Genomic DNA, 22,078 nt, shown 5'->3' with positions numbered 1-22,078 from the left:
CCTGCCCTGTGCCAGCCACCTCAGGACTCTGACACCAAGAAGACCACCATCTGAAGTAGCCCTTCACCTTGGACCAGACCTATAATCATGATCAACCTCATTTCTTTAAAACTTGCCCAGTCTATGATATTGTACTATCAGCAGCAGAAAACAGACTAAGACAATTATATAGCTCATACTCAGGAACTCTTTGATCAGGACTTACAAGCTGCTTACTAAGAGAAGATCTACCCTGAAAAGAATCAATTAGGATTTAGATGATACCTTAGCAACATCACTAGGTCTTGTGTTTTGTCTAATAGTCAGTAGATATTGGGTGGGGGTGTCCTAAAAATGGAGTTCGATGTACTATGAGCTATGCATCAATGACACAAATACTGGAACAGTAGCATCATACATATCTGAAGGTAGACCAAAGGCCACCAGGACATACGGCTGCCACAGAATCTCCCCAAGCCACTTTAGAATCCCATTCAGTAAAAAACAGAGTTGTTAATTCAGAAGAAAGAAATACACGAATAGCAGTCAGAACTGATGAGTCAAAGGAAGAGTGAAAATCCGTGGAATGTGCAGCCACTTAGGACCACTGTGTGTGGGAATGAGTGTGGAGGTGGAAGTGAATCTTCGGTGCATCACCACATGTAATTTATAAATAACAGATGATCCAGTTACAGCACATGCTCCTTTCATCAAGGGGGGGGGTGTTATTAATTAGCGTACAGTTTCTCTTTAAAGGTAAAGAAGAACAGATATTAGAGACTGTGAAATCAGCATTGATTAATAGTTTCAAGCATCTATAAGTAAACTTCGGATGAAGTCAGATAAATGAGGAACGTATCCACCCCAAGTTCAGCGACTTCCTTTTTATATAAATTTTAATGAACATTAAACAAGACTGGCCTATGTAGCCCAGATTGATGACAGAGGCACAGTATCAATTTGTAATACGAAATATTTCAACTCGTTTGAAAGAGAAAAAAATTCCTATGTTGAAGTTACTTTTAAAAACTCAGTTTGAAGTTTAACTCTGTCTTTCACTCATCACTAAATCTAAATGTTCTGTAGAACACGGATAGTCATGTTTGATTTTAGTGTGTCACAGACAACACTAGGGCAGACAAGTTTCCCACCTAGACTAGCTGCAACATCTGAGTCTAGTGCCCCATCTAGTGGCTGTAAGAATTCCTGACACCTGTGTGTTAAAGAACAGCACTGTAGAAATAAATCACTAGAGCTCTTAAGCTTTCAGTGATTCTCAGCTTTCCTCGTGCTGCTGCGGCCCTTTAACACAGTTCTCCAGGCTGTGGTGACCCCCAACCATAAAATTATTTTTGTTGCTACTTCACATGTGTAATTTCGCTAGTGTTTTGAATCAAAATATAAATGTCTGTTTTCCTATGTATGGTATTAGGCAACCTCTGTGAAAGGTTCATTCTACTTGCAAAGGGGTCTCGACCCACAGGTTGAGAAGCACTGCATTAGACAATGGTGAACATTCTGAATAACACCCATATTTTCTTTTAAAATACGTACTTAGATAATTTAATATTGCACGCACGATCGTTAAGTGAAGAAAACCGACAGTAGTTATTCATAGCACAAATAGGACCCCATGAGCTTAAATGCGCATTTTCATTTAAACGTACTGCACACCTCATTGGGAGGAGAAGATATGGACAAGAGGGCTGCTGGCTGATGTGTGATGTGGCTCGAACTACACGTTCTCCTCTGTAATGTTCCTTAACAGTGCAGCCTCCACAGGTGTTGCTACAATGACAACATTTCGAAATACCTGCTAACATATCCGTGTTTTCACCTACGTGGCACAATAACAAAATATAGTTGATTATTTTTAAATTGTAATGTCCACCTCCAAATACTTCTTTAACTGTGTGTTTATTGCTAATTATCTTGAAAGGGTCTTTTTTTTTTTTTTTTTTTCTGTATCCCTACAGAGTGTTTACATCTTTAAGTCCTGAGGAAATTCACAACTGATCAGGCACTAATAAAGTGCAGAAAGTTAAAGTATTAACAGGAAAATTACTGTGACATTCTTAAAGTTTCTCATTGCAGCTTGCTCACTCCCTCCCATAGCGTGCTTGGATTTCATAAGTCATCTGTTATAATCCCAAACTCCACATTAAGTATTATTGGTCACACATAAGGATCTTACTCAACATGCCTGAAGCAAAGGTAAGGCTAAGAAGATGTTTATGAAAAGCATGCAAGCCAGCCTGAATTTCTATAGAACCAGTGTTGATGACATTTTACTCACCAAGTTATGAAATCTCGTGTATAATTATAAATTATAAGCTAGCCTAGGATCACTTGACACCAGTTCCAACAAGTTAACCAAACTTTATTTTCTTTCCATTTGACAATTAAGGCTATGACTGCACAGACTAAAGTGGTCCCTTAGCACCAGGGAACTGGCTCGTGCCCCTGCCCCAGCCCCCTTAGATAACAAAACTCAAGGTCAAGGTGTAAGATAGAAACCAGTGAAACATTTGCGTTTCACCTCCACACATCTTCCTGTACACTTCAGATAAGATCTACCTGATACAATGCAAATACTTCCCACAGCTGCTATACATTCTGCTGAGAGAGTGCTGACAAGAAACAGCCCACAGAGGCTGAGGACAACCCAAGGCTAGCTGAGGACAACCCAAGGCTAGCTGAGGACAACCCAAGGCTAGCTGATTGCACAGAAGCAGACCTTTTGGATACAGAGGGCTGGCTATCACCAATTTTCTGCTAAGTGGGTGAATGGATTTGATATGTTTTGGGTTTTAAGCAGGAATCTAGCAGAGATATTTTGAGGCAGACTAGGGGCAGCATAGCTAGCTATTTAAAAGACGTAACAGCCTGCCCTATGGAGGTCTCTAGGATTACAGCTCAGGGCATTTTCTTGGCATCTGTCATGATCAGTCTACCTATCAATTAACTGGCAAAGATGGAGAAACTGAAGGTGAGATGGTTGGGGGGGCGGGGACCATTCAGATCCTTCCAGCTTATTGAGTTCAACATATTAAAATCAAGTCACTACAGTGGGCTTATAATACTTAGTTTCTAGATTGGAAAAAGTATATAGAAACTCCCCGACTAGCAAGTTTGTCCTTTGTCTCCAGATGTTGCCTCAACACCACTCCCAAGGCAGTCATTTCAGGGACAGCACCAGCATTACAAGCCTAGTAGAAAGAAATCAGTGTCTACTACAATGGATACACTAGATCTAGCTGGCAGCATTTCTTGATTGAGTTGGCTCTAAGGAGTTAATTCCCAGAAGACTTAAATGTATATTGTACACGTTAAGAGAAGTTCATAAAGGTCTTTTCCCTCAACAGATAAGGACCACAAACCTTAAGTCAGTGTGACAAAGCATGACTGACAAAATGTGGAGTGTCTGACTTGAGGACCAAAAGATGCTGTGGCTCATGGTGGAGTCGAGAAGACCATTAGAACCAGCCAGTGACAGCAAATGTATGATCATTTGAGGGGTTCCCATTCATCTGGATGCCCCAAACTGCACCACAAGGGACAGATGCAGGCTGCCATCTGCACCCAATGTCTAGCTGAGAAACAAGCTGTGACTGTGCGTTTATAAGGAGAGGTGGGAGACGTGGTGTGGGGGCAGCCACGCTCGTGTGAAAAAGATCTCAACAGCTGCAGCTCCCAGGTCGCTATGCAGACCGAACAAGACAAAAGATGTGCAAGTGTGCAGAGAACAGCCGGGCGGTGACTTGCTCCTGTGAGAGGTGACAGGCAAGGGTTCCCTCTAATTAGAAAACATACTCTGTGCTGTTACGTCTAAGGCCACTGTGACCTTCAAAGTCTATGAGGTCATCTTTTTAATAAGTCAAGCTCATTAATCCAGCTTCAGCATTCAAGGTTTATGTTGCTTTGAATTGTAGGGAATAAATGACATCTCTTCTACTCGCTTAGTGTATGTTAAAACCTGTAAGATGAAGTCCAATAGTGCTGGGGAAGTAAGGCCTTTAATCGTATGTGATTAAAAACCCTCCCCTCTTTCACTGTGTCCCACTGAATAAGGAGTCTGTGTGAAAATGAGGCTAATATATATTCCAGAAAGCTCAAGGAGAATGGGAACAGCTCAACAGATGTGATGATTCACTGAAGACAATTTATGTATGTGCATGTAGAAATTGCCCCATAACAATCAGTGACATGGCCCAATGACACTTTCTGCTATTATTTGTGTTTATTGTTTGCTAATAGAAGATACTTGTGGACTTTCATGTCTTTATGCTCATTTCTTTGGCTTAATGATGGAGCAGGTGATTTAAAAATTGTCCAGCGGGCTGAGGATGGAACTCAGTGGTCCATCTCTTGGTAGTGTGTGCAATGCTGTGGGTTCAATTCCCAGAACTGCAGGAACTAAATAAACAAATCACAAAACTGGAAGTAGTGCCTGAGAAACAGGTAAAAGCTTCTCATGAGGAAGTTCACAACCAAAGGACAGGGAGGAGCAGAGAGTTAAGGAGGAAGGTAGCAAGGGATTGGGAGCAGAGGGGAAGCACGGAAGAGGCAATCAGAAACCAAAAACTAAGGGACCAGGCAATGGGTATTGGTCAGAAGCATCCAAAAGACCCGTAAAGCAGTACAGGCAATTGCCATTTTCCTTAGTTGCCTCCTGTTTAATTGAACTTGCCCTCCACATGAGATGCTACTTCTCTCTGAAGTCACAGGCTGCCAAATATGGAGTCCAGCGCCAGGTACGGGAGGGATATTTCTCGAGTTGATCATGGGTGTCCCAGAGGCCACCAAAACAATACAAGCTTTTGCCATTGTTCTTGGTTACCCACCAATAATTGATAGTAAGACCCCATTGCTAAAGTCATCACATACTTTGGTCACACGGTATGGAGAAGACAAGTTGTTACTGACCAGGAAACTTACTTCCTGTTGGCTAGCTGTCACAGTACTGGAAGGTGCTGTGCAGGGTGGGTCATCAACAGTTTTACTCAGTTGTAAACCCAGTGAGCCTCAATAACAATCAGCATGACAAGATGTGCTCATGGGCACATTAGTGGGGTGACTCTGATTAAACTCATGAACTTATAGCATGTTGCACCCATTTTCAGCCCCTGCAGATAGCAGGCCTGATTAGTGCTTCTGGTCCACGTCTTTGCAAACTGATGTAGTAGCATGGGCTAAAGAAAAAATCAAAGAAGGCCAGTTTAAATGATTTTACTACATAATCTGGGGAGCGATTGCCTTGTGTGGTTATTTTGATAAGATGGAGAGCACTTTTACAAAGGCACACAGGAATCTATGACATTTGAAGTGTCCCATGAGAGAATGATGCTGGAGTCTGGTCTGTGTCAACGGTAGGCACTGGACAGGACTTGCTTGACTGTGGCCTGTGTCAGCAGCAAAGCCCATGGCTGTTTCCCTGTTTCATCTGTTTCTTTGTGTGTCACTGACTCTAGTCACCAGTCACTTGTCTAGGGAAGGCAGAGAGACAGTGGCTGCTCCTCTTGTCCTCCGTTTCTTGCCAATAGCTGCCATTAAGGGGATTCAGAAGGAACTCAGGAGCTGCCAGCTAACGGTTACACAGCACAGAAAAAGACATTGCGGGCAGTGGCTAATAATGACAAGCAGGGCTTTCTAAATGGGTGGAGCAGAGGTGAACAGAAGGATGGATAGTTGAATTGTTGCAAACTTGTGAATTACTTGTATCAATTTCTTTTCTCGGCTAGTATTGAAAATTCCCTCCTACTAGGGAGAATCAAACTGGATTTATGGAACTGGTTTTAAAAATATTTCATTGCTTTGTGCATACAAATTTTGAGTTTATTTCTCTGATGCTTACAAGGAAGAGTATTGAAAACAGAACACAGGTGACCTAATGATGGTGGTAGGTTAGATGTTTACTTGAAGGAAGGGAAGAAGAATTTTGTTCAGCTTACTGTTGGAGGTGCCCTGTGAATATTTTTAAACTCAATAAATTACATAATTATTAGGTAGCTAAGTTGATTATCAGAAAGATGATTAGCTTATTCTGTTCACAGCATTTAAAACATGTATGCAAGACAGAAGGAATGAACTAAATTCTAAATATGCCAGTCATAGACAAATGACTGGGTGAGCTGTCATCATTTCTCACTCCCCCTGACCCCCACTGAGAAGCCCATGGGAGCTGTACCTGTGTGTGTTCTCCGGTGTGCCTTCAGGTGAGAACTTTTTGTGTATACTTTGTTGCATCCTTCAAAGTCACATCTGTGGATGCGCCGCTTCCTGGAGTCCGGGGATTCTGATCGTCTCTGGCGTCTTGTGCTCTCAATACTAAATGGTGAGATTGAACTGAAAGAGAAAGAGAGTCGTTACACGGTGAGAAGCACAGCCCTTCAGCTGGACCCTTAGCAGGCTGAGAATGTGGTCTTGAACTCTGCAGCCTCATGGTCTCCATGACCATACACCCTGCTCTCAGCTCCTGCATGTGTCTCAATAGCTAAAGAAAGCAGCAGGGCTCTTCTTGGGTAAAGAGCTCCAGGGAGAGAAAGGCAATGCTCACAGCAGCACACTAGGCACAGCGATGCAGGCGTGTGATCTCAGCATGTGAGAGGCTGAGGCAGGAGGAGTTAGAGGCGGAGGTCAGCCTCGGCCATGGAATAAATCCAGTTTCTGAAAATCCAAACCCACCAAGCCAATCAAATGCAACAAACCCAAACAAGGACGCAAATCTCCCTTACTGGGGCTACGTTAACAGCCCAGCTTTGAATATCTAGTCTTTCTTGAGAATGTTTTAGGAAGCTCTGCTCTAGACAACATCAATAGGAACATATTTAATAAGAGGGGCATCTGAACTGCATGCGGCGTTATACAGCTCTGCGAAACCACAGTGCGCATTTCAAAACAACCAAGGTCAGGGTGAAAAAAATGGCATCAGTGCATCAACATGGTGACTCACGACAAGCAGTTTCTGTGCAGAGAAAAGCACTTGATATTTAACTTTCGTATTACTTGGTGGTTTTTCTCTGAGGTGAGGAATAAAGCGCATTGTCTTTAAAGATTAGCTGTACTACTATTATGAGAAAAAAAAGACCTCAACTACGAAGTTTGGCCCAGACTTGCGTGTTGTTTCGTTTTAATGCCCAGTAGAAAAACAGGATTAGTTTGTAATGTCAGGTAATTCATTTACATGTACCTTTTTCAAACCTTAATCTCTTTTGATTGAGACAGAAAGAACATGACTCATCTTTTTATTAGCAACCCATGAAGTTCTCTGAAATTATAATGAAATAGGCTGAAGAAACAATCGTCTGTTTTTACAAGACACATTTACCATTACTGACATTCTGTCTCCCCCGTGCCCCCCCCCCTTTTCAGGTTTTCCCACTTTGATGTTTTTGTTTTGAGATGCCTTAATGTGTTTATGACTAGTTCTTCTACATGCATTTAAAAATCAAAATTAAAATTAGTTTTGGAGAGAAATTAAGGCAGTGAGGCGGCTTGGCAGGCAAAAGCGTTTCCTACCATGCCTGACAGCCCCAGTTAGGAGAGAAGCTGCTCGTGTGTGTTTTCCTTCTGGCTTCACGATCATGCCATGGCACAGGTATGCACACCCCAACACAGACATCCCCCCCACAGAAGATAAATGCAAAAAAGTTTTCATTAGCAAATCAGCTCTTTTAGGAGCTGAACACTACAGATAAAGAGGCCCCTTTGCCTTGATCCTTTGCCCTCTTCTCAGAGAAAAGCCACTGTCCGTTTTCTTTAGATCTTTCTGATTAAAACGTTTTGCTGTTTTGTAATCATCGTCCACGGCACTGCGCTACATTGATCCCCTTGCACACAGCTATACACCGTGTGATGAGTTCGTCTCTCCTGTACCCACCTTCTCCTTTGTGTCTAAACCTCCTCCTGCGTCTAAGCGCCCTCTGTTTCCCTTCACAATTTCATACCTACTTTTGTGTCACGTATACTTAAATAGATCACTGTTCGTATATATCTGCAACCATAGAAATTTACGATATATGACTGTGGGCTTTTAAGACCTCCTAAGTAATGCCAGTGATGTCATTTTTCAACTCTTCTATCTCTACCCTTAACCCCCCACCTTTTAAACATAAGCATTTGAGCCTAATCCAAGTGGACACACGTACTGTTGATCATTTAAGTGAGATGTTATCTACCATAGCTTTTCAATTCTCATATGTATTTTTCCATATTTGAAACTTCTAAAGTGAACCTGCTTCTTGAAACTGGTGGATAGTTATAGGTTAGCTGGCATTGTTTCCTTTATTAGAGGCACATAAAATAATTGCAGTTTTTGCGATGCCTATTTCAATTTTGAGGAAGGATTGGTTGGCTTTTTTTGCAAAGGATTAGGTAGTAACTACTTTATTTAAAAGTTAAGGTCCATAAAGTCTTATGCTGTAATTAATAAACTCTAAAATTCTATCATGAAAGCAGCTATAGACCATATGGTAACAAAGGAGCACAGTTTCAATGAAGTTTTCTTTATAAATTAGTGTAATTGCCCACATGTCATAGTCTGCTGACTTCTCAATTATGGATTATAGTAGTGGTTCAACAAGCATGCATCCCTGCATTTTAAAACCTCATCTCTTAAGTGACAAACAAGGACTGTTTCTGATACCACAATATTCCATTACTCCAGCCAACTGGTTTCCAACATTTCCTTCTAGCATATTCCTGTTTACTTTTTTTCAAAGTATCTTTTCTAGTCTACAAATAGTAGATCAGGCAGCCGAAGGTTCAGAGTAGTTAAGATCAAATATAAGTGCTGTTTGTTGAGCCTCAACCAGTTTAATTTGAGATCTGCACGAGAGTGAACGAACACAGGCTATGCTTGGGTAAGCCACTTTCTAAAGCCTTCATTATCAATCAACGTGGATTTGTGGTTTTCCACGTCATTGATTCAGTTGCTGGGACAGAAGTCTATTGTGAAAAGAGTCAAAACAACATGAAAGAATAGCTTTAGTCAGTCCTCAGAGTGATTCCAGCACAGAGTATGATTCCTGTGCACAAGAAAGACTGTGTGTGCCCTGATACGATAAACACAATTCATTTCTTGAACATGTAGCCATGAAAATAAATACAGATTTTGGCACTAAGAGCCTTATGAAAGAAAGTCTCTTACTGTGTTGTGTGATGTTTAACATCTTTCACAAATCAAGACAATGATAGCATTTGTTTCCATTAAGTTAAAATTTAAGGTCTATAACAAGTATACTGTTTTGTACAGTATTTCCTACACATTAACATATAGGACATATAGATTATTAATGTCACCTCACACAAACTCAACCACACAGCTTTTGCCTGTGGTTGACTTTAGCCAGTTATCTTGCTAGGAATTTGTGTATACCATGAGAAATAAAAATAAATCTGAAACCAGACCAGCTACTGAATGGTGAAACACTGTTGTGATACAATCCATCTGCCAGTTAACTGTGTGGCAGGCACAGAAGACAAGCAGAGGCTGAGGAGGGGGAGCAAACTCCTTCACGACGAGGAAGTAAGTGGACGGCCTTCACGCTCAGCGCTTAGTGTTTGGTTTTCCTCTTTCTGAAGTACACTATTTTTTAAATGTTATGAAGAAGAGCCATGTCAAGGAATCGGTACAACAACAATAAAGTGTGAAATGCTTTTTAAAGGTGCGTGAATGAGCAGTGGAATGCAGTCAGGCTGGTTCTGAGGGCACTCAGTGGCCTCTCTTTGTCCCTGTTTCCCTGTTTTCAAGAGTACAGGCTCTGTCAGCAGATTGAGACCACACGCCCTTTAAGCTGACCCTTCGGGCGGGCGTTACTTGGTCTCTTTGCAGGAAGCTAGTAGGGCCATGGTCAGAGAGGACCCAGCACGCAGAAGACCTTTAAGAATGCCGAAGGAAGCTAGGGCATCCCAGGGCTATGCGGGACTGCCACTGTCTGGAAGCCAGGGTGTAATCCACCCTTAGCAGGCACTGCAGGTGGACTACAATGTGGACAGGGTTTGGCTGAGTTAGTCCATGACCAAGTTCAGTACTGTGTTATCAAGGTACTGGTACTGAGTAATTTTACATTAATACAGCCTAGGATCTCGTGAGCATTTAAGAAACGAATCATAAGGAAGGTGTTCCTGCTTCATTTCACATATAATTTTGGGTTGAATAATTAATCCTCATTTGATTGTGTGATTGCTGTGACTTCAGATAACAGACGCCCAGTCCTCACTCCTCTGCCTCCTTCCTGAAGCTTCATATTTTAAGTGGGACTGGATATCGGAGATTCAGGGTTAACCATTGACAAACACATGTATAGAAACATCACTGTTCTGGCAGCAGTTCAGGAGCATGACGTCCTAACTCACCGCACGTTCACTGTGATATGTGTGTTGGAGGCTGCTGATGAAAAACAGATCCTCTCCTGCAGGCATCCAGGTAAATAGGAAGGGGTACAAGGGCGACCCTGATCCCAGAGCGCTGCCCCACAGGATCTCACTCTGGGGCTTCCCATCAGCATGGGTGCCTGTAGCAGAAGGGATGTCAGTAGCCTCTCGGTTTCTGCTCTACCCTTCATGTCCCATGCTTTCAGAGCAATGTCCCCTCCCCCCGTTAGACTGCACTGAGGAGCCAAGCTGACTTGGTGCTTCAAGTTGCACTTGTTCCAAAGAATGTGAATGTGCAAGCTATGACGGCATTGCAGATATAGGATTATTTCAATTATATTTAGTGATCATCTTCGTAGGTTCAAAATGGCTGAGATAAGGCTGCTGGGACTGTATTTGCAAATTCAGTACTAAATACATCAAGAGCAGTGACTGCAGCTGGCCAGGTGGCTCAGTGGGTAAGGACAGTTGTTGAGCAATCCTAGAGATCTGAGTTCAATACCTGAAGCACACTTAAAAATGGAGAGACAATTCCACAAAGTGGTCCTCTGACCTCCCCGTGTATGGTATGGCATATGCACACTCCCCCCCATCATACACACGTGCACATGCACACACACATACACACACACACACACACATATACACACATGCACACAAACAACCTCCACCACCATCAACAACAACAATAAATAATTATGTGTGTATATATATGTGTGTGTGTGTGTGTGTGTGTGTGTGTGTATGTGTGTGTGTGTGTGTGTGTGTGTGCGTGTGTTCAAAAGCAGTAATTTCACTCCCCCTCCATTTCCCGGAAGGCTAGCCCACTTAGAGCAGTTGATGCATGCCTGAGGGGCTTCCAAGTGCCATGTGGTAATTTTGGATCCTGAGAGAACAAACGAGCGTGTCATGGCTTCAGCAGCAGCACAATGCTGCTTGGAGTGGCAAGTTAAATTAGAATTAAATCCAGGGAGGCCAGGAAAGTCACATTCAGAAACAGCTCCATTTAAACCGAAAGTACTGCATGGCTGCCATGAAGAAAAATCAGAGTTAACTGTAATCAGCAGGTAATAAAAGGCCATTTGTCATGAGTGACCTCAGTGTGATGAGATGCCCTCCACTGAAATTGGAGTTCCTAAAGGAGAAAAAAAGAAGAAAGAAAGAAAGAAAGGAAGGAAGGGAGGAAGGAAGGAAGGAAGGAAGAAAGAAAGAAAAAGAAAGGAAGAAAAGAAAGAAAGGCAGAAAGAAAGGAGAGAAAGAGAAAAGGAATAAAAGGCCAGGACATCCTTTCTGGGCTAGAAGAAGACACACACATTAAACATAAAAAGTAGGAGGAGAAAACACTGTAATTGACAGTATTTCTGCAAACACACACACACACACACACACACACACACACACACACACACACACACGCATGCACACTCAGTAGCATTGCTGAGAACACCAATAACAGTGTCTATTTACAGAAGGCTTAGTGTGTGTCAGGTTCTGCTCCATAAGTCTCAGAGCCGTCTGAAGTTCACACCAGTAGTATCCAATTTTGCACAGGAAGAAACTGAGGCATCCAGAAGTGAAGCCAAACAAAGTCAGAGCGCATGTCACATTGTGGACCCCAGAGGCTGGCTCTAGGGCTCGATGTTGGCTATTACTTACACTTCAGGGTAGGATGCAGTGGACATCACAAACTAGCATGACAGATCACTAAAGCAAGAGAATCATATTAACCACATTAATTTCTACTCAGATCCAGTTATGTGAAGCAACAGCACACAGGAGCATTTCTGAATGTTGCTTGCTCCAAAAGAATACACCGTTCAGTTGAGAATTAGAAGGCAGACTGTTTTGTAAGCACTACTAGAGAGGTATATGGTTAGGTTGCTATTATTCTACCTAATTAAACACTTTAATTTTTTTATTGGTTGACTATATTTGGGGGTGCATCCTATGGTATACTTGTGGAGATTAGAGGACAATTTGAGGGAGCTGATTCTTTCCTTCAACTATGTGGGTTCTAGGAATCAAATGCAGGTCATTGGGCAGGGCAGCAAGAGCCTTTGCCCACAGAGTCGTCTCACTGACCCCAGGAAATCCTCTTTAAAAGTAGCTGTGAAGTGTCCATTCATTCCCAGAGACATGTTTTCTAAAGGCAGAGGTCCACAGTGGCACGGATCAAGGAGGACCGGTGACGAGCCAAGTCCCTCCCATCACTGCTGTTCCTTTACAACAGCAGCCAGAGGAAAGCTGAGGTGGACTGAAGCAAACAATAAAGTTGCCTTAAGGAAACCAGACATGTGTTTTCAAAAGTACATTTTCCCCCAACTATATTGAATAAGACGTTGAGTACCACAGAAAGTCAAAATTACAATCCATAAGAGAACAAATTCCAAGTCAGTGAATTAAACCACCATCTTGGTAAAGCATTACTAAAGTCACAGCTGAGCAAGACAAGGCTTCAAGTTAACCAGAATTTACACAGTAGACAGCACACACACACACACACACACACACACACACACACACACACACACACACACACCAGGATCCCTGGCTTTCTCTTAGCCAGCAGGCCGCTACAGATGTTTCTTTCCTGGGCTGTTAACCAGGAAAAGGTGTGATTTAGATCCAGCCCCTACCCCAGTAGCTGCCCCTGCCCCCAGCACAGCACATCCAGTGGCACAAAGCACCCTCCTTGCCGCATGTAGTTCCCTAACAGATCCAAACTTTCAGATTCGAAGTTGTCACTATTTCTAGTAGCTATGACTCAGCAATTACCCCACTTCGTGTTAGAATCTGAATTTAATATTCTCCCAGAATGTATATACATTGAGAATACTACCTGGTCTAACTCATCAGAAAGCCCAGTCTCATGAATGCAAACTAAACTTGGCACTTTTTCAGATGAACAGAATATGCCTTAAATGTATTTCTAACTATTGTTTTAATTCAAAAAACAGAATCTCTTACAAAGTTGACAAGAAGATAATGGCTTTAGAAGTGAGTTTCTTGCTGGGCGGTGGTGGTGCACACCTTTAATCCCAGCACTCGGGAGGCAGAGCCAGGCGGATCTCTGTGAGTTCAAGGCCAGCCTGGGCTACCAAGTGAGTCCCAGGAAAGGCGCAAAGCTACGCAGAGAAACCCTGTCTCGAAAAACCAAAAAAAAAAAAAAAAAAAAAAAAAAAAAAAGAAGTGAGTTTCTTGAGAGGCTGAGGAACTGGGAGAAGATTCACAGGGTACCATTATTGACTTCACTGTAACAGCTGCCATGAAGGGCTTTCCCACATTGTATTTCTAGACCATTCAGGTACTAAAAACTACCATAGGCTGAGCTCTCTGCTTTAGACACTTCTTTTTTTGTTTTTTTTTTTGCAAAGTAAGATGAAGCTGTATTAAGAAAAAAGGTGTAAAGATAACAAAAATGTTTTAAAAAACTGAATCGATAATGGTACCAGATATGGTTATTGTATTTGTTCCTATTACCAAACCTTTATGATTCAATTAGACTAGCCATTGAAAGGATTGTTTCTGAACAACAAAAGGAAGGAAGGATCTGTTCAACTATCAGCTTCTGTGAAAACACTTCATGCACTGCAAAGACTCTACCCACCAAATCACTTCATAATACTGGGTGAAACATCTGCTCTCTACTAATATGAACTTCTGAAGCATGCAGGACACACCCACAGCGTGGGAGACACATAATCTGCTTAAATATCCAGAACTTTCCTACAGAGATTCTTCAGAAAGCATAGAAGTTTTATGCCAGGAGTTGTAACTTGGTGGATCATGAGAACTTACAAGAAAAGAAAAGAAATGAAACAAAACAAACCTTCTAGGTCAAGGTAGGATTACAGGTAATTATTTTAATCCAAATACCTTTAAGGCAAGCCCTACCCTACTCACTGTGGCCTACATCCTACTGTCTCCTGCTACCTTATTTATTCAGCCTTATTTGTTTATTGTTGGGATTCAATCCAGGGCCTCTGGGTACTAGACAAGGATTCTACAACTAAAGTACAGACCAACAGAAGAGTAGGCCCTTACATCTTTCTTATCCACATGGGTTTTGAACATACCTGGTTTTGAGATCTTCTAAAATCATGATGGTTTAGAGAATTAATTCTCTTGAGTTTATGGTGATGGCTCAGGGATTAAGAATGCGTACTTGCTGAGGACTGGATTTCAGTTCCCAGCACCTACATTGGGCAGTTCAGAACCATGTGTTAACTCTAGCTATTTGATCTTCTCTTCTGGTCTCTGAGGGCACATGTCCTTATTCCCACCCCATCATTAAAAAATTAAATCTAAGAGATAAAGAGAGAGAGAGAGAGAGAGAGAGAGAGAGAGAGAGAGAGAGAGAGAGAGAGAGAGAGAGAGTTACTTGACTAAAGACAACAGTTTAGTTTTTAAGCTGTTCAAGCATGAAGACGTAATCTCATACATATCTCTCTATTATCAACAGATATTTGAAAGATTGAAGAGGAAAAGGAGGCAGGAAGGAGTCTGGGGATCACCCTGAGACCTGTGACATCATCAGAACACTGCTTGCTCTCAGACAGAATTGTACAGTGAGTGGCTCATTTTTCCACATTAGAAGGGTTTTCTTAGAAGGCAGTTTCACTAGTAACACAGGTCTGTGTATGTATCCCAGGTGAAGACAGGATAGAATGAGATTCCATGTTTTAAATAATGAAACAGACATAGGATCTTTCCAATAGGCAGTTCCAATGAAGATACTTTAACACAATAATCAAATAAAACTTTTGACATGCCCATCAAAACAAGCTTCCATCTATTTTGTGCTGGTCGTTAACCAGGCCTGTGTCCCACTGGAGATTTATTCTGTTAATGAGTACTGACACTGTGGCGGCAGCTAACTCCCTCATACTTAGCTTACACATATTATTGAAAAGCTTTTATAGCTCCTGTGGGGCTACATAAATAACAAGATCAAGCAGGACTCCTCAGGAATTTTCCACAGGAGTTTTTTTGTCACTGGGATAACTGTAGTGTGCCACACGTACCTCGTTCCTACCCCAAAATTGTCATATATTTGAATTTCGGGGAAAAACAAAACTGTTCAAATCAGACAGGGAAGGATATTTTTATCTGCTCTTTTTTCCTTTCATGAAAACTTTAACCTTCAAATAATATGTCAAATTAATGGTACTGCACTAGGATGATACAGTATTATGACCTAATTTCATACTTGGAAGACATTTCGAAGATAAAGAAACTGAGGCTTTTCAAGATTTATCACTATTCCAAGGGCATACTGCTAAGTGGTGGCAGACTTGAAGTCAGAGACCCACCTTCTGGACCCATTCATAACTAAGACCCTACTTAGTATCAAGAAAAAGCTGTTTGATAAAACTTTTATTCTTTTTTCATCAGATACAACTTTGAGTCTCACAATGTGCATTTTTTTTTTCCTTTGGTTGCTGGAAAACTCAGGCAAAACAGACCAGGGATTCTGTTTACTTTTCATTCTGATTACCCTATTTTGAGGTTTTAATTTTTGTAGTTAGTTTCTATTAAGGATTTAGTTTTTGTTTCGTGGTGTGTGTGTGTGTGTGTGTGTGTGTGTGTGTGTGTGTGTGTGTGTGTGTGTGTGTGCTTACATGCATGTGGCTGGCCACAGAGGCCAGAAGAAGGAAGTAGATTCTCCGGAACTAGAGTTGTAGGCTGTTGTGAGTCTACTGATGGGGGTGGTGAGCATCTGCAAACCTGCTGAGCCACGTCTCCAGCCTTTTAGGTAACGATTTTTAACTGTTTACATCATGAAATCCTACTCCAAATAGTTGATTTATTAACAGACAAAGTAAAAAACAAAACAAAAATAAGATACTGTTTAAAATCGAGGGGCAAAAACATGTAGTGAAGTGAAAAAAAAAAACCATAGGGATTCTGAAGTTTAACTTGTGGACCTCTAATATTTCCTGACCAATAAGCTGCTTTTATTACCTTGAAAGAAAACAAGAATCTTGATTTTCATGAAAGAAACTGCCCAGGACGTGTAGTTTGAACACAAAGGTATGACACAAGGCTCATAATGTATTAGCTATGCTGTCTTTAATACTTCATTTCTGGGGTTCAGGTCCCCACATTTCAAATTCATATTTAATAGTGACTATTGCATAGGCTGTAATGAAGATTAATTAAGAGCGACGTAGCATTGACCCAATGTCCAGTATGTGCTCTGCATTTCCAAAACTTGTGCTCTCCTCCCTGTTTTTATTATGGGAACATTGACAAGACATAATTTCCAAGCCATAAAAGGCACTCTGAAGTATCACTAAGTACATTCACAACACTGTACTATCAATTTGGTTCCAACACATTGCCATCACCTCCAAGGAAAACCCCACACTCATTAGGGTCCTTATCCAGCAAACCCATTTTCTGTCTCTGAGTTTGTCTCTTCTTGACATTGAACACAAACAGAATAACATTACATGGCTTTTTATGTTTCTTTCATTTGGCATGGTTTTCTGAGTTCACCTATATTTTAGTTTTCAGTGCTGGGGATGTAACACAGAGCCTTGTATATACTAGGACAACAGAGAATTGTTCTACCACTGAGCCCCATCTCTAGTCCAGCTTCAGCAAGTACCAAAACTCCCTTTCTTTTGAAAGTCAGTATGTACACACACACACACACACACACACACACACACACACACACACACACACGCCTTAGCTGATGGGTGCTTCTGCTATTTGACATGTGTGAACACTGTACAGGTTTTTATATCAAAATGTTTTCAGATCCCTTGATTGCATTCCTGAGAGCAGGACTTCTATGCCATCTGCTAAGGCTCTACTTAATATATAAGGAACTGATGACTGTGGTTCACAGCGGCTGCAGTGTGACATCTCCAGTATTGTAAGAAAGTCCAACCCATTATTTCTGTAGTGGTGTATATGTTGGGCATGGTATTTAAGATGGCTCTGACTAGCCCAGCATCTGAAAGATTCCTTAAGCGTTCTCTGAAAAGCCTTGCAGCTTCAGTTCTTGCATTTAAATCTGTAATCCATTTTGAGTTTATAAATGGCATAAGATAATCGGCGTAAGAAAGAAAGGAATCCAGGCTGGAGAGATGGCTCAGCTGTTAAAGGCTAGTCTCACAACCAAAGTGACAGGAAAGAAATCCAATATATTCTGTTGCATGTAGATATCCTGTCCCAGCATTTCTGTGGACAATATTACTCTTTCTTCATTGATTGGACTCTTGTGGAAATCAACTGATCATAAATGTCAAGATTTATTCTTATAATTTTCGTGTATTACACTGATACGTATATGTGTAACTATCCCCGTATCAAACTGTTTTTTTTTTTTTTTTTTTTTTGGTTTTTTTCGAGACAGGGTTTCTCTGTGTAGCTTTGCGCCTTTCCTGGAACTCGCTTTGGAGACCAGGCTGGCCTCGAACTCACAGAGATCCGCCTGGCTCTGCCTCCCGAGTGCTGGGATTAAAGGCGTGCGCCACCACCGCCCGGCATCAAACTGTTTTAATTTTACAGTTTTGAGATAAATTTTGAAAGACGAGATATCAACTTCTAAATTTATTCCCCCTTTCCATATAAAATATAGGAGTTTACTAATTTCTACAGAAGAGAAAATGGCTGCAATCTGGATGGTAAATGCATTAAATCTGCAAGCCAATTTGTTTTGTTACTTACTTTCTGTGTAAGGATGTTTTGTTTGTATGGATGACTGTATGTGCCTAGTGTCCATAGAGGCCAGAAGAGGGCAACAGATCCCCTGAAACCAGAGTTAGTGATGGTAGTGAGCCACCATGTGGGTACTGGTGAGTGAACAAGAACCTTAAGCCTCTGATGAGCAGCCAATTCCCTTAAGCACCGAGCCATCTCTCCAGCCCTGCCGACCAATTTCTAGAGTATTGCCATCTCACATTAAAATTTTCATTCATGAACATGGGACTCTCTTTCTACAAGCTCATTTTTACATTTATTTGTTTGTTTGTGTGGGTATACACCTGTCATGGTAAGGGTGGAGGCCAGAGACTTGTTTCTCTTCTTCCACCATGTGGACTTCCGGCATCTAATACTGGTCGTCAGGCTCATAACCAAGCATCCTTGCCAGCTGAACCATCCTCACCCCCACCCTCCATTAAAGTAGATGTTTTAAGTGATGTTTTGTGTTTTTAATGTTCAACTTACACTTGATTTGTTAAATTTACTGCTAGGTGCTTTCTTCTATTCCATGTTATTGTAGATAGAGCTATTTCCTTAATTTCATTTTCAGAGGGCCCATTGTTAGGGTATACATGATCTGGTGCATGGTCTGGTGTGTTCTTCTACTTTACTGAACCTACTTGTTAGCCCTAATAGTTTTCTGGAAAACCCTTTAGGATTTTCTATGTATAATATCTCATGTCAGTTGTGAATAGAGGTAATCTGGATTTATTATTTGTTTTTTAATTGCCCTTGGCTAGACTGTTGCATGAAGGCTGTGAAAGGGACATCTTTGTCTTGATCTTTGCAGTCTTTCATCTATGTGATCTTTTATCCTGTCATCCTGGCCGTTAGATGTGAGTCTTTCATAGCTGGTCCTCATGGGGATGGCGACATTCCCTTGGATTCTCACTGTGACAAGTGTTTTTTTTTTTTTTTATCATGAAAGGATATTAGATTTTATCAAATGCCTTCCTGCATACACAGATACAATCATGAATTTTTGTCATTCTTTCTACTAATGTGTGTCGTGCTAGTTTTCATCTTAAAAGAGCCTCACTTCCGGCTCTCACTTAATCCCACTCATTATGGTATACAATTCTCTACATGCTGTTGGATCAGTTTACTAGGGTTTTGTGGCAAGTTTTTGAGTTTGTAGCCATAACATATATTGGCATGGTTTATTGTGATGTCTTTCATTTTGGTACTCAGGCAATGTTGCCCTCATAGGATAAGTTGGGAAGTATTCTGGTCTCCTTTGAGCATTATTTCCACATTTTATTCATATCTTGACTCATTTCTTACTAGGTTGGTTGCATTTATTTGTGAATATTTATCTGTTGTTTTTAAATACATCCTGTAATTACCCATTTCTACAGAGTTGTTGTTTCTGACATGCCTCTCCTCACCCAGAACATCTCCTTTTATTCAAGTTTTGGTGTCACACTGCCTACCAAATGCACAGACCTGGCTACTCAGCTAAGAAGAAGGCACATGCAAGCATTTTTTAAGTTTCAAATGATGTCTCTATTATTACCTTTCTTAATTAAATTCTCCCCCATTATTGCTAAAAGACCATCCATAGTTGTCGGGCTTAGAGTATTGTTAGATATTGTTTAACTTTTAACATGTACTGAGCTGTTTACACTGCACTCAGTGTACACTGTGAAACACTCGGGCAATGTAATAATGGCCTATATACATATACACTTAGAAGTCTATCATAAAAATTGCGTAAAGATTGGCAGGGTAGATAATTCTTATTGGCAGTCTCATAACTGAGAAATCAGTAGAATGAGATGCTTGGAATTGCTAAGTGCTTGGCCAATGAGTCTATTAGCTCTAGCCCACATCTCTTTTCCTACATCACATCTTTCCAACAGAAAGGATGAAAATCTTCTCTATAGTAAGATGAAAACAATAAGTACCATGTTTACCAATGATTAATGTTTTATGCCCTGTTAATTTTTTAACTTGACCTTTTCATGCTAAGATAACCAGTAAGAGCGGAGTAAAATACTAGTTACTTATAAGTATTTTTCAGTTTAATGCCACTGACTCAATAAAACAGTTATTTCCTGTGAGTCCAACACAGGAAAGCAGGTGTCTATATCAAGCATCATCAGAGAGTTTGTAACCCAATGAGGTGTGACATTTGGTCATTTGTCTACGTTAAATATGTGAAATATGACTCAGATTTCTGTTGATATATGGCAGTCAGGCAGCGTGTACATTTCTAAGAGGTTTATTTTCTCAGGCCTATCTCTGTAGCATTAATTCTGATGTTAAAACCATCACCTTCTTCAACTGGCATCTCCCAGACCATCATAGAACAGACATGTGAGTGGTTAGTGGCCTCTTTTTCCACATGAGGTGGAGAACCTCTTGTGGCCTCCTCCTCCTCTCTTCCTTGGGGCTCCCTCTATTTATGAAATGGTTTTTGGCTCCTCTGTGCTTCGGATGGTCCAACCCAGCCTCTGGCTCTCTTCAGTTTCTTGAGTGCCTTGCTTTTCATCACTTCTCTGGTTTCTCCCTCATCCCATGCCAAGTATAAGCAAGAGGAAAACAACAAACTCCTTCCCTTGGCACAGACAGCAGCTTTCCCTACCCACAGCCTTGGAAGAAAGGTCATTCTTTCAAGGGACGCACAGACAGCAGCTTTCCCTACCCATAGCCTTGGAAGAAAGGTCATTCTTTCAAGGGACGCATAGCTTCTGCTCACAGTCCACTTTTAGGCATGTCAAAGACACACTTTCCACATCAAGAGTTTTCCTGTGGAAGAATCTGGTGCCAGCTGTGAAGATAATGCCATCTTCTCCGATTTATTGTGTATGCAAATCATAATTACATAAGCCACAAAAATGACACATGACAAAGAGAGGTGCAATCAGGTGCAGTGGGTGTCGAGGGAAGGAGGGTCTAGTTCTGAATGGGAAGAGCAGGGCAAGCTTAATGGAGGACACCAAAGAATGAGTCTTGATGCTTGGTGAGAGGCTGTGTCTGTGGGAAGCAGTGGGCAGAAAAGAAGAGAGAGCTGATAATCATGAAGGAAAAATAACTTACATATTTAACCTTGACCAAAACTGTCCCCTCTGCAGGGTTCATATGGGATGAATGGGTTGGGGATGACCCAGCATATCTAGGATGACCAAGCCCAGCTCAAATGGACTCTGAATGGTTCCTTAATGAGCCCTCATTTTCCAGGCTCTGACAAAATGTCATGATTTTGTTTTTATCTTTACTTGATGAGGTTTGGGAGGGAACTTCTGGCTTGTAAAAGCAGGATTTGCTGGTGAAGGAGTAGTTTAAGTTAAGGCTTCCATCAGTGAGAGAGCTATCTACTGTTACCATGGAAGGAAAGGACTGAAGTCATGTCCTTAAATCTGAACCAGAGGGGACAGTTTCCCAGACACTCCATAAGCTGGCTGTCAGTTGTTGGTGATTGACTGGAAAATGGGGAATGAAAAGTGACTCAGGTAGGTTATCCTGGGTGACCAGGATAAAAGTAACGTCATTAACCTGAGCCACATGGAATCAGACACCACAGGAGAAGCTAATGAGAAAAATTACCCTGTATGTAAACAGTAGATTTATGTCTCCAAGACAATAGGGCAGCACTTTCTTTTCATCTGCCAGACAAGTAATAATTTAAGAGAGTCATATAAACTAGGTAATAAAGAAGTATTTTCAGGGATAGCTTGAATGGGTTTTATCAAAGAATGCTCATAAAATAAGCCTAATGGTAATGGAATTTCATTAAACACTATCCAATGTATAACTCTAAAGGCCAGGTACTTTGTAAAGAAAATTAGAGTAAAAATGCATAGTTTTTGTTTATTTAGTCAATTAACGTTCATTAAATTCTTTCGGGGATATTGCCGAGTTTATGGTTGGCAGTTTACATACTTGATGAACTAGGTGATTGCTTTTCTGATTGGTTTTAATTATAGAAGTTTGTTTTTCAGCACCTCAGAGAGATGCGCTTATGTGTAGGGAAGGACATGGGGATGAAAGAAAGGCTCTGATC

At 41.2% G+C, this 22,078-nt stretch overlaps 1 protein-coding gene across 9 annotated transcripts in view; it reads right to left on the bottom strand.

The window, feature by feature from the left end:
* Klf12 (KLF transcription factor 12) overlaps positions 1-22,078 on the bottom strand; it is a 650,091-nt gene that overhangs the window by 28,424 nt on the left and 599,589 nt on the right. For all 9 annotated transcript variants that reach the window (XM_052732584.1, XM_052732587.1, XM_052732582.1 and 6 more), the window contains one exon: positions 6,167-6,324. In XM_052732584.1, coding sequence (XP_052588544.1) covers positions 6,167-6,324 — 158 coding nt within the window. The remainder of the gene's footprint in view (positions 1-6,166; positions 6,325-22,078) is intronic.

This window comes from Peromyscus californicus, unplaced genomic scaffold (assembly GCF_007827085.1).
Source record: "Peromyscus californicus insignis strain IS unplaced genomic scaffold, ASM782708v3 Scaffold_12__1_contigs__length_115047231, whole genome shotgun sequence".
Lineage (NCBI taxonomy): Eukaryota > Metazoa > Chordata > Mammalia > Rodentia > Cricetidae > Peromyscus > Peromyscus californicus.
Note: the sequence above shows the minus strand (reverse complement) of the source record. Positions and strands in the feature narration are given on the sequence as shown.